Source organism: Primulina huaijiensis, chromosome 8 (genome assembly GCF_012295235.1).
Source record: "Primulina huaijiensis isolate GDHJ02 chromosome 8, ASM1229523v2, whole genome shotgun sequence".
NCBI classification, from domain to species: domain Eukaryota; kingdom Viridiplantae; phylum Streptophyta; class Magnoliopsida; order Lamiales; family Gesneriaceae; genus Primulina; species Primulina huaijiensis.
This window is the reverse complement of record NC_133313.1, coordinates 2,546,555-2,570,576: the sequence shown is the minus strand read 5'-3', so window position 1 is coordinate 2,570,576 and position 24,022 is coordinate 2,546,555. Positions and strand designations below refer to the sequence as shown.

At 33.2% G+C, this 24,022-nt stretch overlaps 4 protein-coding genes and 1 non-coding gene across 7 annotated transcripts; 1 reads left to right on the top strand and 4 right to left on the bottom strand.

The window, feature by feature from the left end:
• Positions 1-433: 433 nt before the first annotated feature.
• Positions 434-2,165, bottom strand: LOC140982343 (signal peptidase complex subunit 1-like). The gene is made up of 2 exons (XM_073448824.1): positions 2,017-2,165; positions 434-889 (listed from the first exon to the last, which is right to left on the bottom strand). Exon 2 carries the CDS (start codon positions 887-889, stop codon positions 608-610), a length of 282 nt encoding a protein of 93 aa, XP_073304925.1. The 5' UTR covers positions 2,017-2,165; the 3' UTR covers positions 434-607.
• A 914-nt stretch (positions 2,166-3,079) lies between these two features.
• On the bottom strand, positions 3,080-4,995 carry LOC140982342 (large ribosomal subunit protein uL22y). Its single transcript, XM_073448823.1, has 7 exons — positions 4,858-4,995; positions 4,726-4,762; positions 4,601-4,641; positions 3,774-4,004; positions 3,598-3,700; positions 3,399-3,466; positions 3,080-3,284 (listed from the first exon to the last, which is right to left on the bottom strand). The coding sequence occupies exons 1-7, from the start codon at positions 4,858-4,860 to the stop codon at positions 3,243-3,245; spliced, it is 525 nt and encodes a 174-aa protein (XP_073304924.1). The 5' UTR covers positions 4,861-4,995; the 3' UTR covers positions 3,080-3,242.
• On the bottom strand, positions 4,264-4,396 carry LOC140983677 (small nucleolar RNA snoR74). Its single transcript, XR_012176470.1, has one exon. It is a non-coding gene; the product is annotated as a small nucleolar RNA snoR74 (small nucleolar RNA).
• A 1,148-nt stretch (positions 4,996-6,143) lies between the features above and the next one.
• Positions 6,144-15,749, bottom strand: LOC140982341 (uncharacterized). 2 transcript variants are annotated; one of them, XM_073448820.1, is made up of 21 exons: positions 15,394-15,749; positions 14,082-14,167; positions 13,871-13,972; positions 13,204-13,310; positions 13,019-13,119; positions 12,306-12,393; positions 11,563-11,651; positions 11,092-11,231; positions 10,827-10,992; positions 10,569-10,704; positions 10,312-10,408; positions 9,699-9,828; positions 9,209-9,268; positions 8,968-9,086; positions 8,656-8,780; positions 8,016-8,240; positions 7,718-7,878; positions 7,333-7,496; positions 7,032-7,114; positions 6,871-6,956; positions 6,144-6,454 (listed from the first exon to the last, which is right to left on the bottom strand). In XM_073448820.1, exons 1-21 carry the CDS (start codon positions 15,607-15,609, stop codon positions 6,311-6,313), a joined length of 2,625 nt encoding a protein of 874 aa, XP_073304921.1. In that variant the 5' UTR covers positions 15,610-15,749; the 3' UTR covers positions 6,144-6,310. The 2 variants fall into 2 exon arrangements, with proteins under 2 accessions (XP_073304921.1, XP_073304923.1); XM_073448822.1 differs by lacking the exon at positions 14,082-14,167 and having other exon boundaries at positions 15,394-15,532.
• Positions 15,750-19,173: 3,424 nt separating this feature from the next.
• LOC140983153 (peptidyl-prolyl cis-trans isomerase FKBP53) lies at positions 19,174-23,856 on the top strand. 2 transcript variants are annotated; one of them, XM_073450075.1, is made up of 11 exons: positions 19,174-19,288; positions 19,389-19,462; positions 19,663-19,904; positions 20,067-20,200; positions 20,748-21,108; positions 21,308-21,502; positions 21,918-22,137; positions 22,242-22,326; positions 22,402-22,443; positions 22,525-22,573; positions 23,485-23,856. In XM_073450075.1, the coding sequence occupies exons 1-11, from the start codon at positions 19,177-19,179 to the stop codon at positions 23,564-23,566; spliced, it is 1,596 nt and encodes a 531-aa protein (XP_073306176.1). In that variant the 5' UTR covers positions 19,174-19,176; the 3' UTR covers positions 23,567-23,856. The 2 variants fall into 2 exon arrangements, with proteins under 2 accessions (XP_073306176.1, XP_073306175.1); XM_073450074.1 differs by having other exon boundaries at positions 22,402-22,573.
• Positions 23,857-24,022: the final 166 nt, after the last annotated feature.

Below are 24,022 nucleotides of genomic sequence, written 5' to 3'. Positions count from 1 at the left end.
TCTAGACTTTTAATCATTCAAAATCCCAAGTCAAATCTACCTTCTTTCCCACCGCTAAGTTCTTATTGCACCACTGCAGTGATATTATTTGATTGACTAGGCTAGCAAGTTCTGACGTCTGTATGTGCTTATATTCAAGCAAGTTTTAGCTTGTAAATTGACCAAGATATCTATTGCGTGAACATTAATGGTATCACAAAATATAACTGTTTTTATCATAGACCCTTGTTTGAAATGTTGGTGACGATCAATGTGATTCTAATAATCTCACATGTGTGCATCGTGCTATGATCTCACATATCTATATATAACTGTTTTTATCATAGACCCTTGTTTGAAATGTTGGTGACGATCAATGTGATTCTAATAATCTCACATGTGTGCATTGTGCTATGGTCTCACATATCTATTGTAAACTGGAGGCACAACTTAAGAGCCCAAGAGTAGTCCATAGAACAGTAATAATTAACAAAAGGAGAACATATGCAGTCACGGCTACTTTAAATTGTAATCTTTAATTAATGTCAAGGCGCTGTAAATACTCATTCATCAATCCAAAACTTTGTGCTATGTGACTTAAGACCTTGAATGCTGAAACTTAGATAACCTACTTCTTCGATGTCTTCTTTTTTGAGCCAGAATTAGCAGCAGGCTGTGGCTTGGGATACTTTTCAGCTTCGTTTGGGTCTAACCAATTGAGAGGATGGCGGTTGAAGAATGGCCAATTGGGGATGGTAACAAGAGAAGTTAGCACGACTCCAGCTGTGTAGATAAGGATCATTGTCTGAAAAGACCCCAACACGTAACCTGCAATGAATGCCACAGCTGCAAAAATTACCAACATCAGCTGCATCAGCTGCTCTGCTAGCTTCTGCCCCTGCCAATCCATCTGCAAACCAAATTATTGAGTAACAAGATAGTTATGCTCCAATGAATTGTAGATGTGGTCGTGCTTAAATGATTTCAATTAAATGGAGTTGTAAAGTAATAGTTTAAAGAAAAACAAGAATGCATTACTTGAAATCATAAATAAATAGATGAAGTTTCATCCTTTAGTACCATTACTGTAAAAATTTAAGAACAAATCACACCCAAGTGGGTTGAATCATCAAAGCCAAAAATATGGAGTAGTAATGAGCCTCAAAATGATTTAATGGGTTGGCAATTTTTGAGATAAACAAGTTATAATGGCAGACTATTTAGCAATTACTGGGTAGGAAAACACACTTTGACCGCAAGTAATAGAGTCCATTAAAAAGTATTTTGAAGCAATTTGACTCCAAAAACAATTAAAGCCTACGCTCAAGGAAAGAACATGAATATAAACCTTCACTCAGAAGGCCTCAAACACGTAGGTGCTTGAATGCAGAATTGCTTGCCTAAGACAAGTATTACAGTTTTTTTAAACTACATTTCTTTTTAACATAATTTGAAACTCCCACTTTTTCTATAACTCGAAAAAAGGCCAAAACACCCACAGCCACAGGACATCGTCCAATTAACTCAAAAAACCAGCTGTTCTCTAGGATGGATCAACAAACATTACTCTTCTCCTACATACACAGAGCTCTGCAGCGTTGTTGGAAACAATTAGGGATTTCCGTTACATCGGCCGTTCCTTCCCGAATACAGCCAAAAACTTTCCATTCCCAAAAAAAAAAAAGACCATTCCGCCGTTATCACCGTCATCATAGGCGTTCTGGAGCACCTTCCGTTCTAGGAGTGAAATCCATCTCAGCCACCGCCGTTCCCGTTAAGCCCGCGATAACGGCGTTCCGGCGAACCATCAGACACCCAATCATTCCTCGAAAACACCCAACCACTCAAATCGATTTTTCCCGATAAAAATCGAGCAATCCATATAAATTAGCGAGATTTTCACCTATCATTCCTCAAAACATCTATTCATATACTCATTTATTATACACCCAAAAAAAGGGACATGATTACCAAAATTGAAGATCTGTGAAACTAAATAATTGATCTGCTGATCAATAGAAACTAAGTGAAACTTACCAGCAAGCAAAGCGACGATCGTGGGGTAAGATTTTGTCCGAAGCGAAGGAGAGGGGTTTTGGGAATCGAAGTCACCTCACACAGATCTGTTTATATTTGTGGGAGAAATTCCTTTTGGGTTGACCACCAAAGCTCTTTATAATTTTATTAATTAATGGTATTATTTTTTACATGTATAATTATAAAATATTAGTACTTTTATTCAAATTTAAAATTATCTTAAATATCTCTCACTTGGAGAGGTTTGGATTCTTAACTCAAGTAAAAAAAAATATATTAAAAAAAAAGTCTAATTTTACTCTCTATAATTGTATGTTTCTATTGATCTATCTCTTGACTGAAAATGATAGCAAACTTGAAAAAAGATTTTAGAGTGTCTATAATTAAGCCTGGAAGATCTCTTAACACCTTTTTTCTTTTCATTGGATTTATTTCACAAAGACTTGTCGAAAAATTTAGCAACAAAATAGAATTGAATGTATTTAAAAAAAAAAACGAATGTATACATGTTTGTTGTCTCGTGTTTATATTTTATATCATTAAAAAATATTTCATAATTTCAGTAGCCGGCACTTCTATAGACAATAAAAATAAAAATAAGCTGAGTTAGCCTCATGCATTAACTTTATCTAAAATTTTTTAGAAAACTAAAAACTCTTTTTAAGTTGAGATTTAGAATTGATGAAATATTTCAAAAGATAATTAATTAAGATTTAAAATAGTTAATTTCTTTAAACAAATCAATAAATTAATTATTTTAATGTTATATATTTCCATTAACACAATCTAAATAAAAACTTTAGTCATGAATAATCGTTCTTCAGAGATCTCAAATGCAAAGTGATGGCAATTTGTGGACCGCCGCAAATTCCGACTCGTTTTCTTTGAGGCTACTTTTTTTAATGATTTTCTTACAGAAAATGAGAAGCATTTTAATGCCGATTACAATTTAAAAAGAAATAAAGAAATGAGACTCACAAAATAAGTTATGGGGAAATTCAAGAGTAACTCCAGTCTAATGACCCTTGTTCGATAAGGGTTTGATTGGAAATGGTAGAATCACATGAAGGGCTAGAGGAGCAAATCTTACTGATCCAATTATATTCTAAATTCAAAATCACGGTATGCAAATAAACCACAACTGTCTCCAAAAACCGAAAGAGGAAGGAAGGGGGCATAAGCTCAAAATTTGGCAAACGATGATCTGGAATTCTTTCACCAAGAGCTCAAGCTTTCCTAGGCTTGCTTGCTGCCAACTGAGATTCAGGCTGCAAATCAAACAAAAAAATGTAACAATTATCAGCAAGAGAAACATAAAATTTGTGATTCAATGAACTCCGCTTCAACCAATCGTAAGTAAAGATTCAAGCATTCATGGTTACCTCCTTTTTCACAGGTTCTTCCTTTTCAGATAGAATCAATTCAATGTGGCAAGGAGATGACATGTAAGCTGGTAAGTAGATCATAATGTTAGTTCAAACCATTTTAATTATAAGATTCGATAAATAAATATATGGCCACAATGCCTTTCAAAGATTCATTCTCCCAAGTTTTCTTTATTAAATATAAGAAACATCATACGATTTATTCTCCCATGTGCGCGGTATGTACGACGCCTCTGCTTCTGAGCCTGGTTAACTTGAATGTGGGAAATGAAAAGCGCATCCACATCCAAGCCTTTCACCTGGCAAAGAAATCTTTGGCTATAAGATATAAAATATAAATTAAGTAACAAAAAAAATTGAATAAAGGTTTACCTCCGCGTTACTCTCAGCATTCTTCAGTAAATCCAAGATAAACTTAGCAGATTTCGCAGGCCAGCGACCCTGTCCATTGGAATGCCTGTTCTTTGCCTGAGCGGTTCTGCCAACACCACCGCAGTAGCGAGTGAAAGGAATGGCCTGCTTGTGGGCAAGGACATCCTCCAAATACCTTTTGGCCTTGGCTAGAGGCAGCTTTCTGATGGCATGGGCAGTTTCCCTAGTATTCTGCACAAATGTAAGAAGTCATTATTTCAATTAGCTATGAAATCATCTACAACAAGGATAGCACACCACAATGATGATATCAATAAACAAATCAAACATCTATTTCAGCATGAGATTTCTTGATGCGACAATACCCGGCGCAATGTCATACAAAACACATTTTATGGGTTATCTCAACCTTCAAATATCCATAGTTTAAATAAGAACTTTGAGGATAATCGCATATACTCCAACTCATGGCTTAATGCTGCTATAAAAACAATGTAGCATCGTTTACTGAACCATCAGTCATTGGAATAACTCAAGCGGTTCACCCAATAACATTGCACATCTTTTATCCCTGACGTATACGAGAGACTTGTTCACAAAAGGCAACAAGTCCCTGCTTTTTTCATCAGGTTAACTTCGTAATCGACCCAATACTCAAATACAAATAATGGACCTCAATTAACAGTGAGTATTCAAAAATCATGACACACAACTCATGCACACTAAAATTCAAAACTTTAAACAAAGCTGACTAAGAAACAACACAATTCAATTCATTCACAAAAGCAAAAATCTGGATAACAAACCAACCAAAAAAAGAAACACACCTTGAAATGAACTCGGAGATCAGATCCCCTAGATTTACAGGCTGCGGATCAACACATAACAAATGAGTAGAAACACTTCCAAGAAAAACCGAGATTTAAATCTTGCGAATAAATGAAAAACCTACATTTCGTGGCGTTATCAGGCTCTCTCGAGTATTTCACCTGTCAAGAAATTAATAACAAATAAAATTAAAAGTAAAAAATTAAACGATAAACTTGTAGATTGTGTGCTGTAGTGAGCGAGAGAAGGGATATACCATCTTTGCTTCAGGGAAAATGCTCCGTCTTAGGGTTCTTCGGTGAAGGTGAAGTAGGAGTTAGACGGTATTCGCTTATATTCCTCGCTTCGAAACCCTAATATCTAAGTGGGCCATAATGGGCTGCTCTAATTGTTTGGGCACAATGATTCTATTTTATTGAAGTTCCAGACTTGGGTCTACAGTCTCGGATTTGTGCCAAATTGATGTGTATATAAAAAAAAAACTAACAAAAAATTATTCTAAAAAAAAGTAATAATAATAACAAAAAGTTAACGACAATTAAAATGAATGATTTATAGTTATTTAATTATGTTATTGTGAATTTGGAGGGCAACATATATTTTAGAAGTGGATAATTTTTTTAAAATTCACATATATTTTTATTAGGGAATGCAGAAAATCAAGAAACCAAATAACAAACTGTGAATTTAGTCAAATTTCAAAATGTTTGAAGTTCAAAGTTTATGTAAAATTAGTAGTGCATGCTATTATTTATCTCGTTCAAAAAACAGAAAAAAAAAAGGAAAGCAAATGAAATATAGATCAATTAAGTTAACTGTTTTAAATAAAGCAATCATAAAATAATATATAGATATCTTGATTAAATTATAAATATATATGTGATGTAATAAAACGTTTATTATAAATAAATAATAAAGAGAATTCTAATAATATTTTTCAGTGTAAAGTTCGAATGTATACATTGGACGTGAATTATTTGTTTTGTATAAAATATGTTATATTATCTATTACTTTACTATTATAAAGCAAGAGGGATAGATAAAAATTGTTTTTTGTATTTTAAAGTGGATTTACAAAAATAACCCACAACTATTCACTAAAAAGTAAAAACTCCAATAATAAAAGGGTAAATTTATAAATTCATTTTTTATTCCACGTTTCTCCCCCCTCTCCAGCATAGGAAGTTATTTTCAGCCTTTTCTTTTGAAATTAAATGGTTAAAGCATATTTCCATGTTTTTATCTTTTTCCCAACTTCTCACTGTATCACCTGTTACATAAATGATTTATTTTGATGATATAACTAAAAAATATTTATCAAGCTAACTGATTATTAATTTTAATTTATTTTTTTTAATGCGTATCATTTTCTGATAAACACATAACATATATAAATTTATTTTATATACACGCAGTGTACTTTGGTCCGCTAGTTTATAATTAAGTAGGAAATTAGTCATTGAGAATTTACCTTTAATATATGTCATTTCATTATTCTTTAAAGTAGCTTCAAAATAAAAAATAAAAATAAAAATAAAAAAATTATTTAAGAAATGGGCATAGAAGCTGGAATCAAGCAACAAGGTGTTAAACGACTTACAAAAAAATTAGCTGATAACAAAGTAACTTAGAAAACTAACAAATTGTCCATAACTTAAGTTGTGCCCAAATTGTTTCCGTAGCGAAACAAAAATTGTAGAAAGAAACTATCAGAAGAAATAGGTAGAGATGAAAGTTGTAAACGTAGTAACATCCATCCAATTAGGAAAAAGGGCTTTCAACTTCTTCGTTGGCTCGGTTAAATGTAGGTCCACTACAGCAATCTCAACCTTTAAAGCTTCAGAATTACTTGCCTGTACAGAATTCATATTGAAAGGGTATTAGCATATGTACAGAAAAGATCATTTTCATTTCAATGGATGAATGATTGGCTTGGTTTAGACTGAGTCGAACAGCTGAAACAAACGAACAGAGTCGAATTTGAGTAGCTACGATTCATGTTCGAGTGTTCGTCTATCAACTTAAACTCAATTCATGTTAATTTATTTATTTAATGGTATGAAGGTTACCATAGCATGTCATTTTAAAAACATTAACTTTCGGAGCATCTGAAGAACTTAGTCATCTCCAACTTGTTTGAAATTTCTCGAGCTCTGTCAGCTCAAGATCGTTTATTGACTACTTGATCAAGCTTGAAGAGTGCAAGTTTCGAGCTTGATTATGTTTGTATCAACCCCTATTCCAAATGATTAAGAAATTAAAAGTTTACCTCCAACCAAAAGGTCCAGTTTTCACGGCCCGCACCACTCAGTCTGCATATATACGATGGTGGCCCATTCCCGAACTCCACCGGAGCTGTAAGAAATTCATAAAGATTTAATATACCGCAATAGAAAAAACTACTGGAGGCACCAAAGAAAACTGAATCACCTGGAACTACATTGTTTGCGAAAGACCAATTAGATAATGGACCTGTAATGTTAAGGACAGCAACCCACACCTGCTCTAAAGAACTGAGACAAAAATGTACAGAAAATATTAATATCTCCATTGCGTTTAATTTGAAACTACTCAGAAATATTAACACGGTCTAATTAATTTACATACAAGTAACAAAATAGTTCGTAATTATTTATAATGTGGCTCAGGTCCTAACGAAAAGTCATATTTTAGCTGGTATTAATATCCAATTCATTGTTTTGCAATGTGCATGCGTTCAATAAAATATTACCCCAAGGTGAATTCCAAGTAGACTCTCCGAGGTCCTCCAACTCGAATAAGCTGGTAATTGTCCGTTGATAAATATGGGAAATGACTATACTGACTCGAGATATCATCTGTTTTAGCAGGAAACTTTAAGCTTCTTGAGAACAGAGAAGATATTGGAAATATACCCTGCAAAAGAACATAAAATATGTATCATCACATGTCTTGTCACCCTACGAGGTATACTGGTATGGAACCAGCTAAATAAAGTGGAGTAATGAGCAATTATTTTGCAATACTCAAATGACGTATGGGAAACAAAAAGTCAAATTTTTAAACAATTACAGATTAAAATGCTGCTATTTTTAGGTTTCTGTCTTCTCCCATAGGGACGACATGCAAGATGGTACCTTCCATCTCTGAAAATTTGACTGATTCACAGTGTCAAAACTAATTTCTGGATTGGCATGAAGTTCCTTCACCACCGCTGGCGCATGTTTAAACACAAACATTAGGGAATTTGAGTCCACTACTGCAAAATCGAAGCTAGCTTCCAATATGTGGTTTGCATCTATAAATGAATCATTAAACACTTGTTAGAAGGCCTATCAAGACATATGTCCATGACTGCATAGAAATATCCTACAAAAGATAAGTCAAGAATAGTCCAATTTTAAATAAAATATCAATGAGAAGTCAGAAGAGTACCTATAGTTTCAATAGTATGCTGAAGTACAACTCTCTTAGGTGCATCTTGGCTATAGGGAAAAAATTGCGATGACACAGCCAAAGCAAGTATGGTAACTTGCAGCAAAAATCCGACAATTGATGATTTTGCTACCCACTTTTCAACAACAGGTAAAACAGGACCAACACACCAGCCAGTTACAAGTCCAATTAAAGCTGCAGCTATAACATCAGGAACAAAATACCCTGCAAATAGTTTGAGACTTCGTCAGAGTTACAGAAGAAACTCGCTACATTTCAGCCTGTATGACTTGGCAGCTTTAATTTCCTGTAATATGCATACAAGATAATCAAAAAAGGAAAAAAAAAATATAAATTCATCTCTTTTAGGTTGTTCATCATCAATTCAGTCAAGAACATAAATCGATTTCACTTGTTCTATGTACTAATTTGTCTCGATCCAGATGATCCAAGTAGAATAAGGAGATTTGGCCACAGCAACAGGTGAGATTTTCTGGGCACTTTACATCTAAAAATAAATGCATGCATCAGATCTCGGCATGCAAATTACCAACCAAGGATACTCAATAACTAGCAAAACCCACAAGTTTCTCCGCTTTTCAGTCTTAGACATGAACAAAAACCAAATTAGAAAACTGACCATAGGGGGGTGGAAGAGACCCTGTCATGCCCATTTTCTCGATTACAAACATAGCAAGAAATCCCCCAAAATAGACGGAGTACATCAAGCAAGGTATCAATGGGACGACATAGCATGCTGTTGACCTGACAAAACATCTTGGTCATATCAAATTTCCAAACACGTATTACAAACTCAACTGCTTGAACAAAGTAAACTGTTTACATATAAGAAACAGAACTGCCAACACGAACATGGAGTATTGGCATATACTGGATAATATTAGAGAAAATAAGTAACAGAACATCATCAAAGAATCATGTGCTGTAGTACCTGAGAGATTTGCGACCAAAGCACTTGACCGATAAACAAAAGGAGATCCATGCAGGGACCATAAAAACTGATATAAAGAATGTCATAAAACCGCCACTCAACCCTGATAAAAGGTACACCTATTTCGAATTTCAAGTTAGCAATTTAAGGCCTGAAACTACGAATTTTTAGGAAGCCAAAAGAAAAAACTTTTTCATTACAAAAAGACCATATTAATTTGATAACCGAGTAATTCCCGTACCAGGGTAATAAAGGAATAGAATCCAAATGCTCCCCAAAACCGAGCTTCATCAACCAATTCCTTCAAACGTGTCAAATCAAAACTAATAAAGAGAAATAATCTAAATACATACTATAACATTGCAAAATCGAACAAAGCACATGAATGAAATTCTATAGTTGAATATGGCCTAACACAGACCATATCATCTAAGCTTCTACCTATTTTAGCCTTTACTTCAGACATGTACTAAATTCAGCAGTGGTGCATCTGAAAAGCAGCAAGATAAGTGCCTTGTGACTTATTCAGCAACTACTTGGCCTTAGTTCAATGAGTTGTATAACTATTTAAAAATATGTCAGACAAGTTAACGCTTCTACTGTCAACAAAAAATTTTTTTGTTAGATATCTATAGCATCTCACAGTGATATTCTATGTCAACAGACCTGAGGGCTCAAGATAAGAATGATCCAATGCTATGATTAAATAAGATTCACACAGAATCACACACCTCTCTTGGTAATGAAAAGGCAGAAAACTCTTGAGAAAGAGGAAATTGTCTCCAAAGCACTCTTGGAACTAACAGACCAACAATTGAGCAGGGTACGAACATAAAAAACGCCAAGTGCGGATTAGCAAACCTAAATTGGAAAAATAAATGACAAGATCTGTGAGTTCAAAAACAAATGGAACAATATGAAGGACAATAATAGAGAAATCGAATATAAAAACAATCTAATTAGTAGTAGAATAACTTCTTGACTACTGAACTTCAATATGGGCACTAAACAGAGATAGTCAAGGCGTAAAATATCCAATCAGGCAGAAATGCTTGACAGCACATAACACAATCAAGTCACAGCTTTGGTCGGGAAAAAATTCGATACTCAGCCTGTATCAAGCAAGGGAGAGTATGCAGCAGGAAGGAGGAAATATGGAAGGTAGAGGACTCAAAGACATCATATCAAAACCATTTTTTGTGAACTAAAATTCCAAGTTATAATAGAACCTGCATCCATGGAGCTCTCATTAAGATAAAGCACAATATAAAAACAGAGAGGCTAATAACAAAAAAAAATGATATTAAAAACCAGAAAACGAAATTAAGGCAACTAAATCCGTACCAGTTCATTGAATGTTCACAGAATAGCAACCGCAAGATAGCAAAAGTCACAGGAAAAATAATGGCCAGTATAATTCCGCTCGCATGGTACAGTAATCCTGCATCATTGTCACTAAACTCATTACACATGGAACATCAAGAAAATTTACATCATTGTCACTAAACTGCATTATACATGGAACTACAAGAAAATTTACCTGTAATCTGTAACAAAAGGTCAGTAACACAAATTTGGAATTTCAGTAGCAAATTCATTACCTTTCAGGAAGTCATAATAGGTGGCAAAGGTACAAATTAAACCCCCAGTTGGCAAGCGCAATAAAAGAGGCATGAGGAGGAAGATAGCAATTGGAATACTGTGAAGCACCACCGCTAGCCTTCTTGAATAAAAGACCTGAAAAAGACTTGTGCATCAGAGTTTAAGTTAGCTCAAAACCTGGATTATTGCTGTTTGCTTATTTACTACAGCTAGAGAAATTATTGGCCAACTAAACCTGAAAATCAAATCTTGCATACCAAGAACTGTGAGAAGTAATCAAAGAAAACTGCTCTTTCACCTTCGGATGTGCCAGCAGCAGCTGTAAATGATACTCGCTCTTGGGCATTTAATAACTTAGAAGAATTAGCAAAAGCTTTCATCACACTAAACAAATTGTCCCCACGCGCTTGCATGCTTCCAGGTCTAAAAACAAGTGCATGCAATTTATAGTGAATCAAACAAGAAATTTGTTACTTAGAAAGCACATCCGGCGACTGTACCAAATTAGCAGTTGGTACATACATTATTCTTTCCACGGTATCTGAGGATGTGTGGTAAAAATAACCTCCAAGGAGAAAGATAATATCCAAACCAGGAATATCTCCATAATCTTTGGCAAACATTCTATAGTCTGTATCCCCAGGAATTGCGCCAAAAACATCCTGCAATGGATTGAGAAACATGAAAAACGAAAAGTTCAAATAAAATATACCTGCAAACAGTAGCAAGAAGTAATCAACTAATGGCGAGGATTCGCACGTCGAACATTATTTTATTTAATGTGGCAAAACCATGTTACAAGAATTTTTAGCACCAGACATAAACCAAAATAAAAACAGTATGAATGTCATGCATATCTATCTGCTTTTAAAATCAGCAGAACATCCACAGAAAATAAAGCGTCCAATAAACTTTTTTCGAGCATTTACATTTGAAAAAAATAAATAAATTAAACTAGCCTCTTTAATATCAGAAAAGACGAAAAGTAAAAACCTGAGCTGCACTGTTTGCCATTGGATATACTGCTGATTGGGCATAAACATATGAAGGCCAAGATCCGGGACCAGATTGGCACACTAAATCTGTCGATTGAGAAATATTACAATGAAAATCAACAAAGAGCTCAGCTCCTGAAAGAATTCAATCTCATGAAGTGAGGTGGAAGAGCACCCTCCATATAATTTTCCTGCGATTAATAGCAAAATAATACACCATAGAATGTTGAAAGTTTCAATTTCATTCCTAAAACTCTACCTATAAAATAAACAGGAAAACACTTTACATTGGAACTTGGTACTGATACAGCTATATTAGGTATAGTGGATGATCACATAAATATACCAGATGACGAGGCATAGACACACTCATTCCAATAATTGAGCACTTTAAGAGTCCAAGATATGTGAGCTAGAAACAATTAAAGGCTGTCATTGATTTGCAGTAAACAAAATCCAAATTAATCATTAGCATTTGTTTCTTCTATCAAAATCAAATCAAGATGTTGCATACATCATCATCCGTACAATGCCAGCTAGCATAAAAAAAGATGGTCATATCATTGTGGTATTAGCAACTTACAAGCATCAAACAAAGTAAATATCATGCAATCCCACATAAGGGTTAAGTTCCATCATCCACAAAAAAAATTTATAGAAGATGTCTAACAATCCAGGCGCAATTCCGGACCACAAATTGCCGCATTGTGACATTTCATTGCATTTCAATTTGAAACTCACCAAAGCCTCCTGTCCCAGATGCCTCAACATCGATAAAAGCTCCTATTGTATCCCGCCATCTATGTGTTGTAATGAAGCCATGTGAACCCTGATATATAATAAGAAAATCAGCCATGTTACGCAACTAGAACTTGAATGCAAAATTTGCATTCGAATTAAAAAACTATTTTGCACTCATTTCCACTGGTTTGACGTAGAACCTACGATGCCTTAAGAAGGTCCAAGCAAAGAAGTAATCCAACAGATTTATTTTTCCATATTATTTCACACATAAATGCTACCATAATCCCAGCGACCAATAAGTGAATTATAGAACAAAATCAAGTGAACAAACTATTGTTTTTGTAAAATGATATTTCTTATAGGAAGAAAATATCAGCAATTGATCAATCAACTTTATTTAGTGATTGCAAATTGAAACTTTGAGAATAATGCTTGGTTTAAAAATAGACTCGTTTTGTGCCATACATAGAAAAGAAAAAACAAATCAATTGTCAAGCCATGTTAAACAATACCGTAATTTGGTTTACACGTTTGATTCCTTGAACAGAAAAAGAAATGCATCATGATAAGAAAAACTGAACTTTACAGTACAATAATGAGAACATAATATCAACACATAGATGTACAATTATCGTTATAAAAACCAAACCAAGAATCTAGGACAACCATGTTAAAAGTACAAGGGCAAGGAAAATAATAACATTACTCACCAGCATAAATAATTCTTCTGCTCCATTAAATAAGAATATAACAGGCCTAGGAGGAATCCAACCAGAATCTACTGTGAGCCTTGCTAGTTCTAGTAATGATGCTGTCAATGAAAAACTAGTAAAAATTAAGCTATACTACTGCATCAATATAAACCAGAACATATTGTGCATTGCATTCCACCCACCAACACATGAACCACAATCACCAGCTCCTGGAGAACCAGGTGGGGTATCAAAGTGACCGTTCAATAACACCGACGAGTCAGTGTCTAGAGAATTTATCGATGAAATCCTGCACGTTGATTCAAGTTGGATTAAGTAACTTAAGACATCCACAAAGCATTTATTTTAGCAAACATTCAATTAAAAGGTATTCCGCAATACTGTGTGTTTAGTCTAATCATCATTTATATATTGGAGATATTATGGATTGCAGCTACCACTCAACACATCCAACTAGCTAATATATTAATTTCATAATAAAACTAAATAATATTTGGATGCCTTAAATGGGACAAGTGGTAGCACCAACAGAGAAGGAATAAGATTTTAAAACGAGAGAATATATAGTGCATTAGCAACAACAGAATTCTGCAAATCGAAACAATGGTCCTTTTTCTTCATGTGAGGAAATTACATAATATCTAAAAGATAGATTAGATGCCAAAAAGGCTCAATACAGCAACATACTTATGCAACAATAGGGACCCAATTGAAGACAGACCAAATATAATCATAACCAAACCCAAATTAAACTACAACCTTAAACTAATAATTTGACTCAACAAACTGGTCGAGGGTATAAACAAAAATGTATAGAAAGTGAACAAAGCAAAACAATAGGTAAAGTACCTCATTTGGATATTTGTATGATTTCTATAAGTTAGTGTTAAGCTCTGCCCCAAAAAAATCATATTGAATGAGCCATTAACTGTGGTTTCTTCGATCTCTATCCTGCAAATACAAAAAACAAATACTGAAGCTAGTTCTACACACGCCACCTTAAAATAGTGTAACAATCAATAAATTTATGTAGATTTCATATATCAATCGATACACTGACCTAAAATCAGATCCAGCTCTTTCTTTTATCATTTCTAACTGTGTTTTAATGTACTTTGCTGCCTGTCTTAAACCTGGACTTCCCTCCTACATGTAATAAAATCACAAAACTGTCACATTTTCTATGACACTTCATAACCAAACAGGAAAGTAAAAAAATAAACATTTGGTTCCCAAAACTACACAAAGTTAGGGAAACAGGAAATTTCTGCATTAAATTTTAATTCAAATTGAAATTAGAAAAAAAAAATTTATACATAGTAGCTTTTCTTTTTTTTTTTAGTTCACCAACCCTCCAAACTATCATTTCAAAAACATCAACCAAGTACACACATACATAAGCAATCAAGAAATGACAGAACAAAAACCTCAACAGAGTTCTACAAATAATTGTATCTAAAACGACTACAGAGATTGACCTAAAGAAGTGAAACACTGTAGCCGCATCGAGTTCAAGCAATCAGAAAAATAAAGAAACTTTACCTCGCTTGTTTTCAAAATGTCCCAAAAGCGCCAAAATCGATCAACTGAATCTCATAGTTGCATCAAATTCAACCAAATAGAGTTGAAGAATAAAGCAAATTAAAAACAGTGATATAAAATCATGTCATTTTCAAAAGAAAATCATCAGTTCATTGACCAAGTTCAATCATGCCAGACTCCAGAGGGGGAAAATCAAAAGAAAAATTAAAAGTAGAGTGTAGTTCCACATAATTACAGTAGAAAGTCGACAATATTTTCTGCTGGATTGAATCAATCAAATTTGAACATTTAATTCCATAAAGATTCCATAAAAAAAGAACGCCAAGAAAAATTCTAACTTCTAAGGTCTGACGCTGGATAACCTTCAGGAAATAAGCAGTTTTTTTTATAGGAATACTGGAAATAATTTATTGTAGAGACATGCTAATACAAGATCATGCCCCAGTACATTCATTATACATGAAATTCGTTGTTCATTTACTTGCTTATACTAAATCTACTAGGTACATACAAACAAACATCGTAGCTCCGATATATATAACCAAAAAATTACTGGAACGATTTATAAGCATGAATCATTCATTAGTTTGGTTCAAAACCATCCTAACCAATTACAATAAAAAGTCAACAAAGCATGGTGGTGGCAGTGGCACAGAGTTTGCCAAGCAGCCAAACAACCTTCAACATTAATTAACTTCGTCTAAATAACCGAATTCCAGTCCTCTAAACAACTGAATTGAACTAGATAAAGATCAAAGTCACATGCATAAAATTACTCAAAAATTCAACGGATAGATGCTAGCATAACAGACATGTCGTCGTTTGCTGACCTGCCGGCCGCCGATGTCTTCCGCCAAAACGCGAATATGCTCGATAGCTCTAGCTTCAGAAAAGCGATCCAGCGGTGCGTCAAAGCCGAGAGGCGTGATGAACTTCATTTGAATAACCAAGTAGGCGAGACATGAGATGAGCCCGTAGAGAACCACGAGAACGAAAAATACTTTGAATCCGGTGACATCGCCGGAGCTCGGACGGAATAGCGCCATTGTCTTCGATTTCGGAGCTACAAGGTGAGAGTCGCACAAGAACCAATCTGGCTGGGGCGGTGTTCAAGAGGCAACCGTTCGTTAATTGCGATGCTTCGAAACTTTGTTATGGCCCCAACTTATTGGTTAACTAGTAGAATCGAGCTCCCTATTATTTTAAGGTTAGAAAAGTTAATGTATATATATTTATAGAAAAGTTCGAAACGTAAGAAATGTATATATATTTATATTATATTAATAAAATATTAAATTTTATTAACGATTAGTAAACTATCGAATAAAATATTTTTGGCTTGAATTCGGCTAAAATAAGTTCGAAACGGTTCGAGTTCGGCCCGATTTTCATAAATTTAAATAAAAATCAATTATTTATTAAATCGACTAAAAAAATTCACAAACTAACTCAATTCGTTTATCGTCTTAGGCCCAAGTCCAACCCAGATTTCTACAATGATAAGATTAAAAATATAAAAAGCAAAAAAATAGCTATTAAATATGAAAACATAAAAAAAAATATGATAACAAATTTAAAATGTGGTATGTTCCACCTGAGTTTTATTAAGAATAATGTTAAAGATATATATAATATATCGTACATCGATATTTATATTGTGATTTTTTTTTTTCGTGAAATTTTGTGGACATATCAAGATATTTTGACAAATTAAAATTTTGAATTGGTTTTTTTTTATGTAAAATTTGATATATCAATATTGATATACATGTAACGTCAATTTATTAAACATATGCTTGGACAAGTAATAAAAAATAATGTAGCCTACGGCTTTTTATATTATATTGTTATGATTATATATGAATGGAATAACACACATGCTGGTATTCAATAACACATGCATAAGTGAATATTATAATAAATGTGACAAGTATTTATCCAATGAACTTTTTTTTATAAAAAAAAATAGCCTGCATCGAAAACTTCATATTAAAATTATATTTAGATTGATGTATTTAAGATTAAAATTTTAAAAATTTAGTGAGTCTCGAACAAATAATTTTTAAAAGTCAAAATTGAAAGGTTGATTTGTTTAACATAAAAGTACATGAAATATTGAGATTGTGTATCAAATTTTAAGTGTTGTGTTCAGTTATTGTAACATGTATCCACAACATGCAGTGAAATATATTAATTAAACATACAAATAAAATTTAATAAATAAAATAAGAAAGAATAAAACATGCACAAGTATAAAACATGTGTGGGTACTTCATTACAAAATATTTATATAAAATTATAAATAGTTTACAAAACCAATAATATTGACTATACGAAAAACAATATTCATTAACAAATCAAGTAAGTAAATTGCATTCCAGATAAACAAAAACACAGATGCATCGATTGTATTGCCAAAATCCGTAGCCACAAACTATTCAACCAACACGTTACACGAATGTTGTCTTCGAGTATCTCCAACACCTTACGTCAACACAGCAAACAACGTAAGTCGATCACGCGAAATCTTCACTAATACAATTCTTTTCTCGTCCTGCAATTATCGACAATCACCAATCAAAAACCACGAAAAAACCACCGCACCGTTGTCATGGTCTATCTTATTTATATCTTTATTTTGCCTCGTAGTTTATTCTTTGTATAGAATTCTACACAAATAAAAAAGCAATAATTTCATTAGAAAACAAACTATTTTGAATAATAATATGATATCTAGATATCTTATCATGGATATCGATAATATCACAATATTATTGAACAAAGAAAATATCAATATCATAAAAAATCTTATTACTTTATAAAAACAAAACTTCATATTTAAATATATCAATATTATCAACAAGAAAAAAGTTAATTAATTAATAAAATATCCTTTCAATATTTTCGAGATATGATTGAATTTTTCTCATTAGATATAAAATGGAAAACCATACAGGGAAAAAATTGTATCAATTTTTCTGAATACATGTTTTCTGCCACTTATTGAAGGAATTTATGTCGGACATGAATTGACATTTTGATAGAACATGTGACAGATAAACATATTTATTGAAATTGTCAAATTAATCTTGATCAATGATGTGATTTTAGTACTTTTCAAGAAAATAATATCAAATTTTTTACTGAAGAATATCAATAGTAAAAATAGAGCAAATGTTTGCAAGCTTCAAAGTCCCAAGTATGAAACATCCATTTGGATTATGATATAAAAAAGAGTTCGATAAAATTAAAATTATGGATGATTTGTGTGTATTCAAAAAGGTTAGTGGGAGCACAATCATGTTTCAACGCTTTGTGCAAGGGTCGTGTCAAGATTAATATGTTGTGCGAGTATTAATATCATTTCAACAAAATTTATCATGCAACAAAAGTATCTTATATGAATAAAATTAAATAATAATAAAATATTAATTAATATTTCGATTCGCATACCCCTAAATCTACTCTGATTAGTGATTTTCAATTCTTAAACTTTGTTTTTGACGGAATTCTTTATTTTAAAATATACTCTATCAAGCTATATGAACTAATTCAACAACATACAATAACAAAATAAAATTGTATTATTTTATAATTGCAATCGCATTAACGAATCGTGAAATTCTCTAGATTCTGACATATTGGACGATAATAATCAACATGTATCAAACACCACATGTTTATTAAAATTGTAGATTCATAAATTATGTTATCCTATCATATCATAAAATCTCATATAGGTCTCAGTTATATTACACAACGTCATTTCGAATTTAATCATGTTCCAAAAATGTAATAAATATAATCAAGTATGCTTGAAACTAAATTCAATATTTAAAAAGAAATCACGTTAAACATGCTCGGGCCGTATATGATTCTTAAATACCAACAAATAAAAGCAATATTAGGTGAAAAGGTTGCGTGGAATTCTTTTTATTCGCTTGCCGTCTTGTCCTCTTCTCCCCATTTATTTCAGGAACTAAGTAGTTGAATCGCGGTTGCTCCTTGGCGGCTCTCTCCCTTGATCCAACTAGGTTTTCACATTTTATTACTTTTATAAACGACAAAGATTTATGTGAGACGGTCTCACGATCGTATTTTGTGAGACATATATCTTATTTAGGTCATCCATGAAAAAATATTACTTTTTATGTTAAGAGTATTACTTTTTATTGTGAATATCGGTATGGTTGACCCGTCTCACAGATAGAAATTCGTGAGACTGTCTCACAAGAGACCTATTCTTTATAAAGTATGGTTTCTCTACCATTTTAATTTAAATAGTTAATTACCTAAATTATATGATTATAATATTATCTACTTAATATAAATATTTATAAGGTCTTAAGTGGGAGTTTGTGGAATTATAAAGTAATGCACAAAAACTCCTGTGAGACGGTCTCACAGATCAATTTTGTGAAACATATATTCTATATGGGTCAACCACAAACTTATTCTTCATAAATCTTATTTTTAGTTTCATTTTGGATTTTTTTGGAAATTTTTTTCTCGTAATAATCATAATATAATATTATTTTTTAAATCACATAATATGATATTATTGAAAAGATTAATTTGGCCAGAGCTCAAAACATAACATGGGTTGTAATACGATGGCTAAAATGAAATTTACAGTAAAATATAATTCTTTTAAAACCAAGGTTTCCTGCTCTAGGGTTTTAGGAGATTTTGAAGTGAGGCAGACCTCAGCCATGGCTTTCTGGGGTAAGCTTGATATTTTTCTTATGCGAATTTGAGATTCTAGCGAATTTTTTTCTACATTACAAGATTCACTAGTAATTTAGTAAGTTTTGTTCGACATCAGGAATAGAAATCAAACCAGGCAAACCATATATTCATAGGTACGATGATGAAAATGGAAGGCTTCATGTTTCTCAGGTTAGTATACAAGGATTGCAATTTTTTTTAATAGATAAATTGTGCTTGTTTTGGTTTGGTTGACACCCTTATTTTGATCACTTTGTCACGTGATTTTAAAGCTTAGAGATGCCCATTTACGAATATAAATAAAAAATAATTAATTTAACGCAATATTATTCCGTTTGATGGCGTGCTATTGATTTCTGCATGTTTTCTAGGCAACTCTTGGTGCAGTTTCGTCCACCAAGAAGAGCATAGTACAATGTAAAGTGGGAGATAAGAACCCAATTTACTTGTGTTCGTTGTTACCTGAAAGAATCGAGACTTGTGCATTGAATCTTGAGTTCAAGGAGGATGATGACGTCACGTTCTCTGTTAATGGACCTCACACTGTGCATCTGTCTGGTTTTTTCTTTGGTGAAGACGAGGATCAGGATAACATAGGGGATGATTATGGATCGTATCCTTATTTATCACGGCTTGATTTATATTATTCGTAAAGTTTGTTGTTTGGTATATGTAGATATTATTTTGTCATTTTACTGCTCGATGATCGACATTGGTGATTCTAGTCCAGTGACTAGTTCGAGTTATTATTTGTTTTCTTTTACTCTTTGTAAAGTGATCTTTATGAGGGGAATATAGTGGGAAGTGATTCCGAAGATGAGGATGATTCTGATGATGACGGAGAGTATGATGATTTAATTGAAGATGATCTTGGCATGTTCCCATCTTCTCCAATTCCCAACAGTGGAGGTAACTATACTATAAAAAGTTTATAGTGACTAGTTCTTGTTCAAAACTTCTAAGTTAAATCTTTTATGTTTTGATATTATTCAACTCCACCCCTATAAATCTTTAAGATTTGATGGGGTGGTGATACAGTCTGACATGCGAGCTATAGAATAAGTTTTTGTTGGGCCTGGATTTTGTTGATAATTTAATGCTGTAGTGATACTGTTAGAAACTAGGATTAAAAGCTCTATATGGTTTTTATGTGTAACAATTGCAAGAAAATGTCAGTAGCGGATGGTTTACTAAGACTTTTCAGAAGCAAATAGAGGTGGAAAGTTTGGAAGGTATCTGCAAAACATGATCTTGTTATGTTACATGGAATTGAAGAAGTGTTAGGATGTTATGTGTTTTTCCTATTAGAGATCAGATTTGCTTAAATGCGGTTTGTTTGCTGGAGAGAATTCCCTGTAACATGGGCTCATTGCTTTGCCAATATTTGAATTTCGGTATGTTGTGTGATTTAGCTTCTGAATTTTTTCTGTCCTTTTCTCTGTTCATTTCATGAAAGTGAAAATCGAAGAAATAGTGGATGGTAAGGAGATAACCAATGAAATTGGTCTCTCTAAGCAAGGAAGAAAGAAGAAAAATCAGTCAGACATATCTGATCACGATGGAAGCTCCAACCATCAGATTGTCGTAAAGGCTGGATCTGGCGTTCCTGTCTTGGAAAGTGAAGATGAAGATGGTTTTCCAGTTATTTCAGCTCGTGAAAGCAAATTTGATTTTTCAAACTCTGCATCTAAATCTGGCAAAACCTGCGAGAGGATGGATGACAAAACAAAGAGAAAGAACGAAACTGATGAAGTTGCCTGTGGAAAGATTCGGAAAAGGAAGAATGATTCCTTGGGTCAAGACAGGGAACCTGACAGGTAGGAATATTTTCGTTAAATGTGTCTGAAAACAAATTTAAATTCCAAAAATTCATACTGGGATATGTTATTTAATTTGGTTTAGAATTTTTATAATATTGCCTCTTGCCAAACCTTTGATGATTTCTGGCCAGACTTTGGTGGCGTTTCTTACATTGTATTGCCTATACCATATCCTGGCTCCATCTGATGTGTGCAGGGACAATGATGAACCACGTGGTTCTTCAGTCCAACCCGATGAAATAGTTCCCAAAAATGATGTAAAAAAGAACAAGAAGAAAAAAGTATCGGAGAAAGAAGACAGTGGTAAGGAAAGTGGGACACTGAATTCCAATGCTGTGGAGAAACTTCCAGAAGGTGAAATCGGAAATGATCTGGGGCCAAATAAGAAAAAGTGAGATTGTCAACACCTGCATTTATCTCATTAATTCTGTTTATTTGTAAATTTTTTCAGTTCGAACATTCTGAGTCTTGATGCATATATTTGTTTACCGTGACCTAACATTCAGTACAAGAGTATAATATTCTTTTAGCTTATTGGATTGCAATACAGAATATGTATGAACAGGCATTGATTGTAACCCCTTGTCTACTTTTTCTTTTTTATTCTCACCTGTTCCACCTTTACTAGCTGAATATATAATTTATTGTTTTCCCACCGCATTTCCTGTCTGTGTTTAGGTGTAGTGGCCCTTTGTCATTTGAAATTCATTAATGTCGGAGAATCAAGATTTTTGGTTTGACGCATTCATGGAACATTGGTTTTAAATTTTTATACTGATTTTATATATCATATCAAAATTTTCCAGGAAGAAAGAAAAGAAAAAGAAGAAACAGAGCAAGGAGGGAGAAAGTGCAGTTTCTGTTAAAGTAGATCAAACACTAACAAATGGAAAGGGATCTAGCATGGGGAAAGAAGAGAAGGAAAAATCTAAATCATCGCAAGTGAGGACATTTCCGAATGGATTAGCTATAGAGGAGGTATCGATGGGTAAACCCAACGGAAAGAGAGCTTCTCCAGGCACAAAGGTGAAATCAACTCTTGTTATTCACGTTTGAGTTTCACCATTCAGATTACGTGGATTGTACACTGCTTTGTGTTAAAACTAATTCATATCTTTTTTGACTTGCAGGTCAGTGTCCTTTACATCGGCAAATTGAAGAATGGAAAAATTTTTGACTCAAACATTGGAAGAGCACCCTTTAAATTTCGCTTAGGTATTTTTCTAATCAATGAATTGATGTTATTGCTGGAAATGTTTCCCATGTTAACTTAGTGTTTCTTGGTGGCAGGCATTGGCCAAGTTATCAAGGGATGGGATGTTGGTGTTAATGGTATTTACTTCAATAGTGAATTGAACAAACAGTTCTTCTGGTTTGAGTTTTACCTTGTCTTAAATTCTTTTGAAAATGCAGGCATGCGAATCGGGGACAAACGAAGACTAACAATTCCTCCTGCTATGGGGTATGTGATTTATTCATTTATTTTTATTTCCAAATCGACTGGTAATACTTCGTACTTAATAACTTTTGATAGAGCTTGAAAGCAGAATTATATCTATTGTCAAAGCAGTTAAAATGGCCAAAGATAATAAAACAGATTAATGCTCCTCCCTAAATTAATCCTTAAAAAAGGAAACGCAGTAATATATCCTTCATGATGAAAGTTTATTTTTAAATATATAGTTTACTTCTCATAATGGAAATCAAATAAATATCGTTAAATCAGGGAACTGAAATATCGTTTGGGCTTGTGCGAGCATTTAACATGATCTGGTTAAGTCGTTGACGGTTATTGGGATTAATTCAAAATTCATTGAATGCTATAATCTTGGACGGCATTTAGTTTTATGTGTTTATTATTATGCATAAACAGATTCAAGATTTACATGTTATATTTAAGAACTAAGAGAGCGGCATCACAGCTACCATTTGTACATAACTTCTGCTTTATTTGATGTTACTAGCTCTACTACACTGATTGAGTGTTCATTATGTGTTTCTAAAGTACGTGGCATTACGAACATCAGGCTAATATTTAAGACTTGTGATAAATATATGATTAGTAAAATAGAGTATATAGCACCAAGTGTAACTCTGTTTATGCATATTTGTGTCGAGGGACATTGCCTTTTCCTTTCTCTTTCCCCTTTTCTTTTGAGATGACCACCTTCTGGTAATGTGGTTTGAAATAGAAGATTGACATAATCATATTTTATATTCTTTGAATTTGATTATCTCAAAACTTGAGTAAAGTGTTCTAGAACCGGGTTTTTCCTTTGTTGACTAAAAATCGAGTTTATTGTCATTTGCATCTTCTAAAGGATGTGTGATGAAATACTAATAATATCCTGCCTTGTTTTTTTTAAATTCAAGTTATGGAGCCAAAGGATGTGGCCCGGCTATACCACCTAATTCTTGGCTGGTCTTTGATGTTGAATTGGTAGACGTAAATTGAGGTTACAGCGTCTTCCCCTTCTGCAGTTTTACTGATTCTTTCGTGGACCCAAACTTATATTTGTGTGGGCATGTTGATGCTGCAGTTTTTGGTGTGTAATATTTCTCTCTAGTTCATGGAAGGATGGCAAAGATTGGATTAAAACTCTGATAGTTCCAATCATACACATGTTATTGGAAGTTTCACCTGTATTTTTCTCTCAAAACTTGTAATATGTGTCGTTTAATTTTACTAATTGTTATTCAAAAATATTATCGCATGATCATATTTATTTTCTCAGTTTTCAATTAGTCTTATATTGGTTGCTTTGTTTTATCTATATCTATACTATTAAATAAGGAGAGAGACTAATACTTAACAAACCTTAAGTTTTTTATTTAAAAAAAAATTCCAAAATCACTACTCGCACAATTGATTCTAATGTATATAATTTTGTTCTTCAATTCAACACTTTCA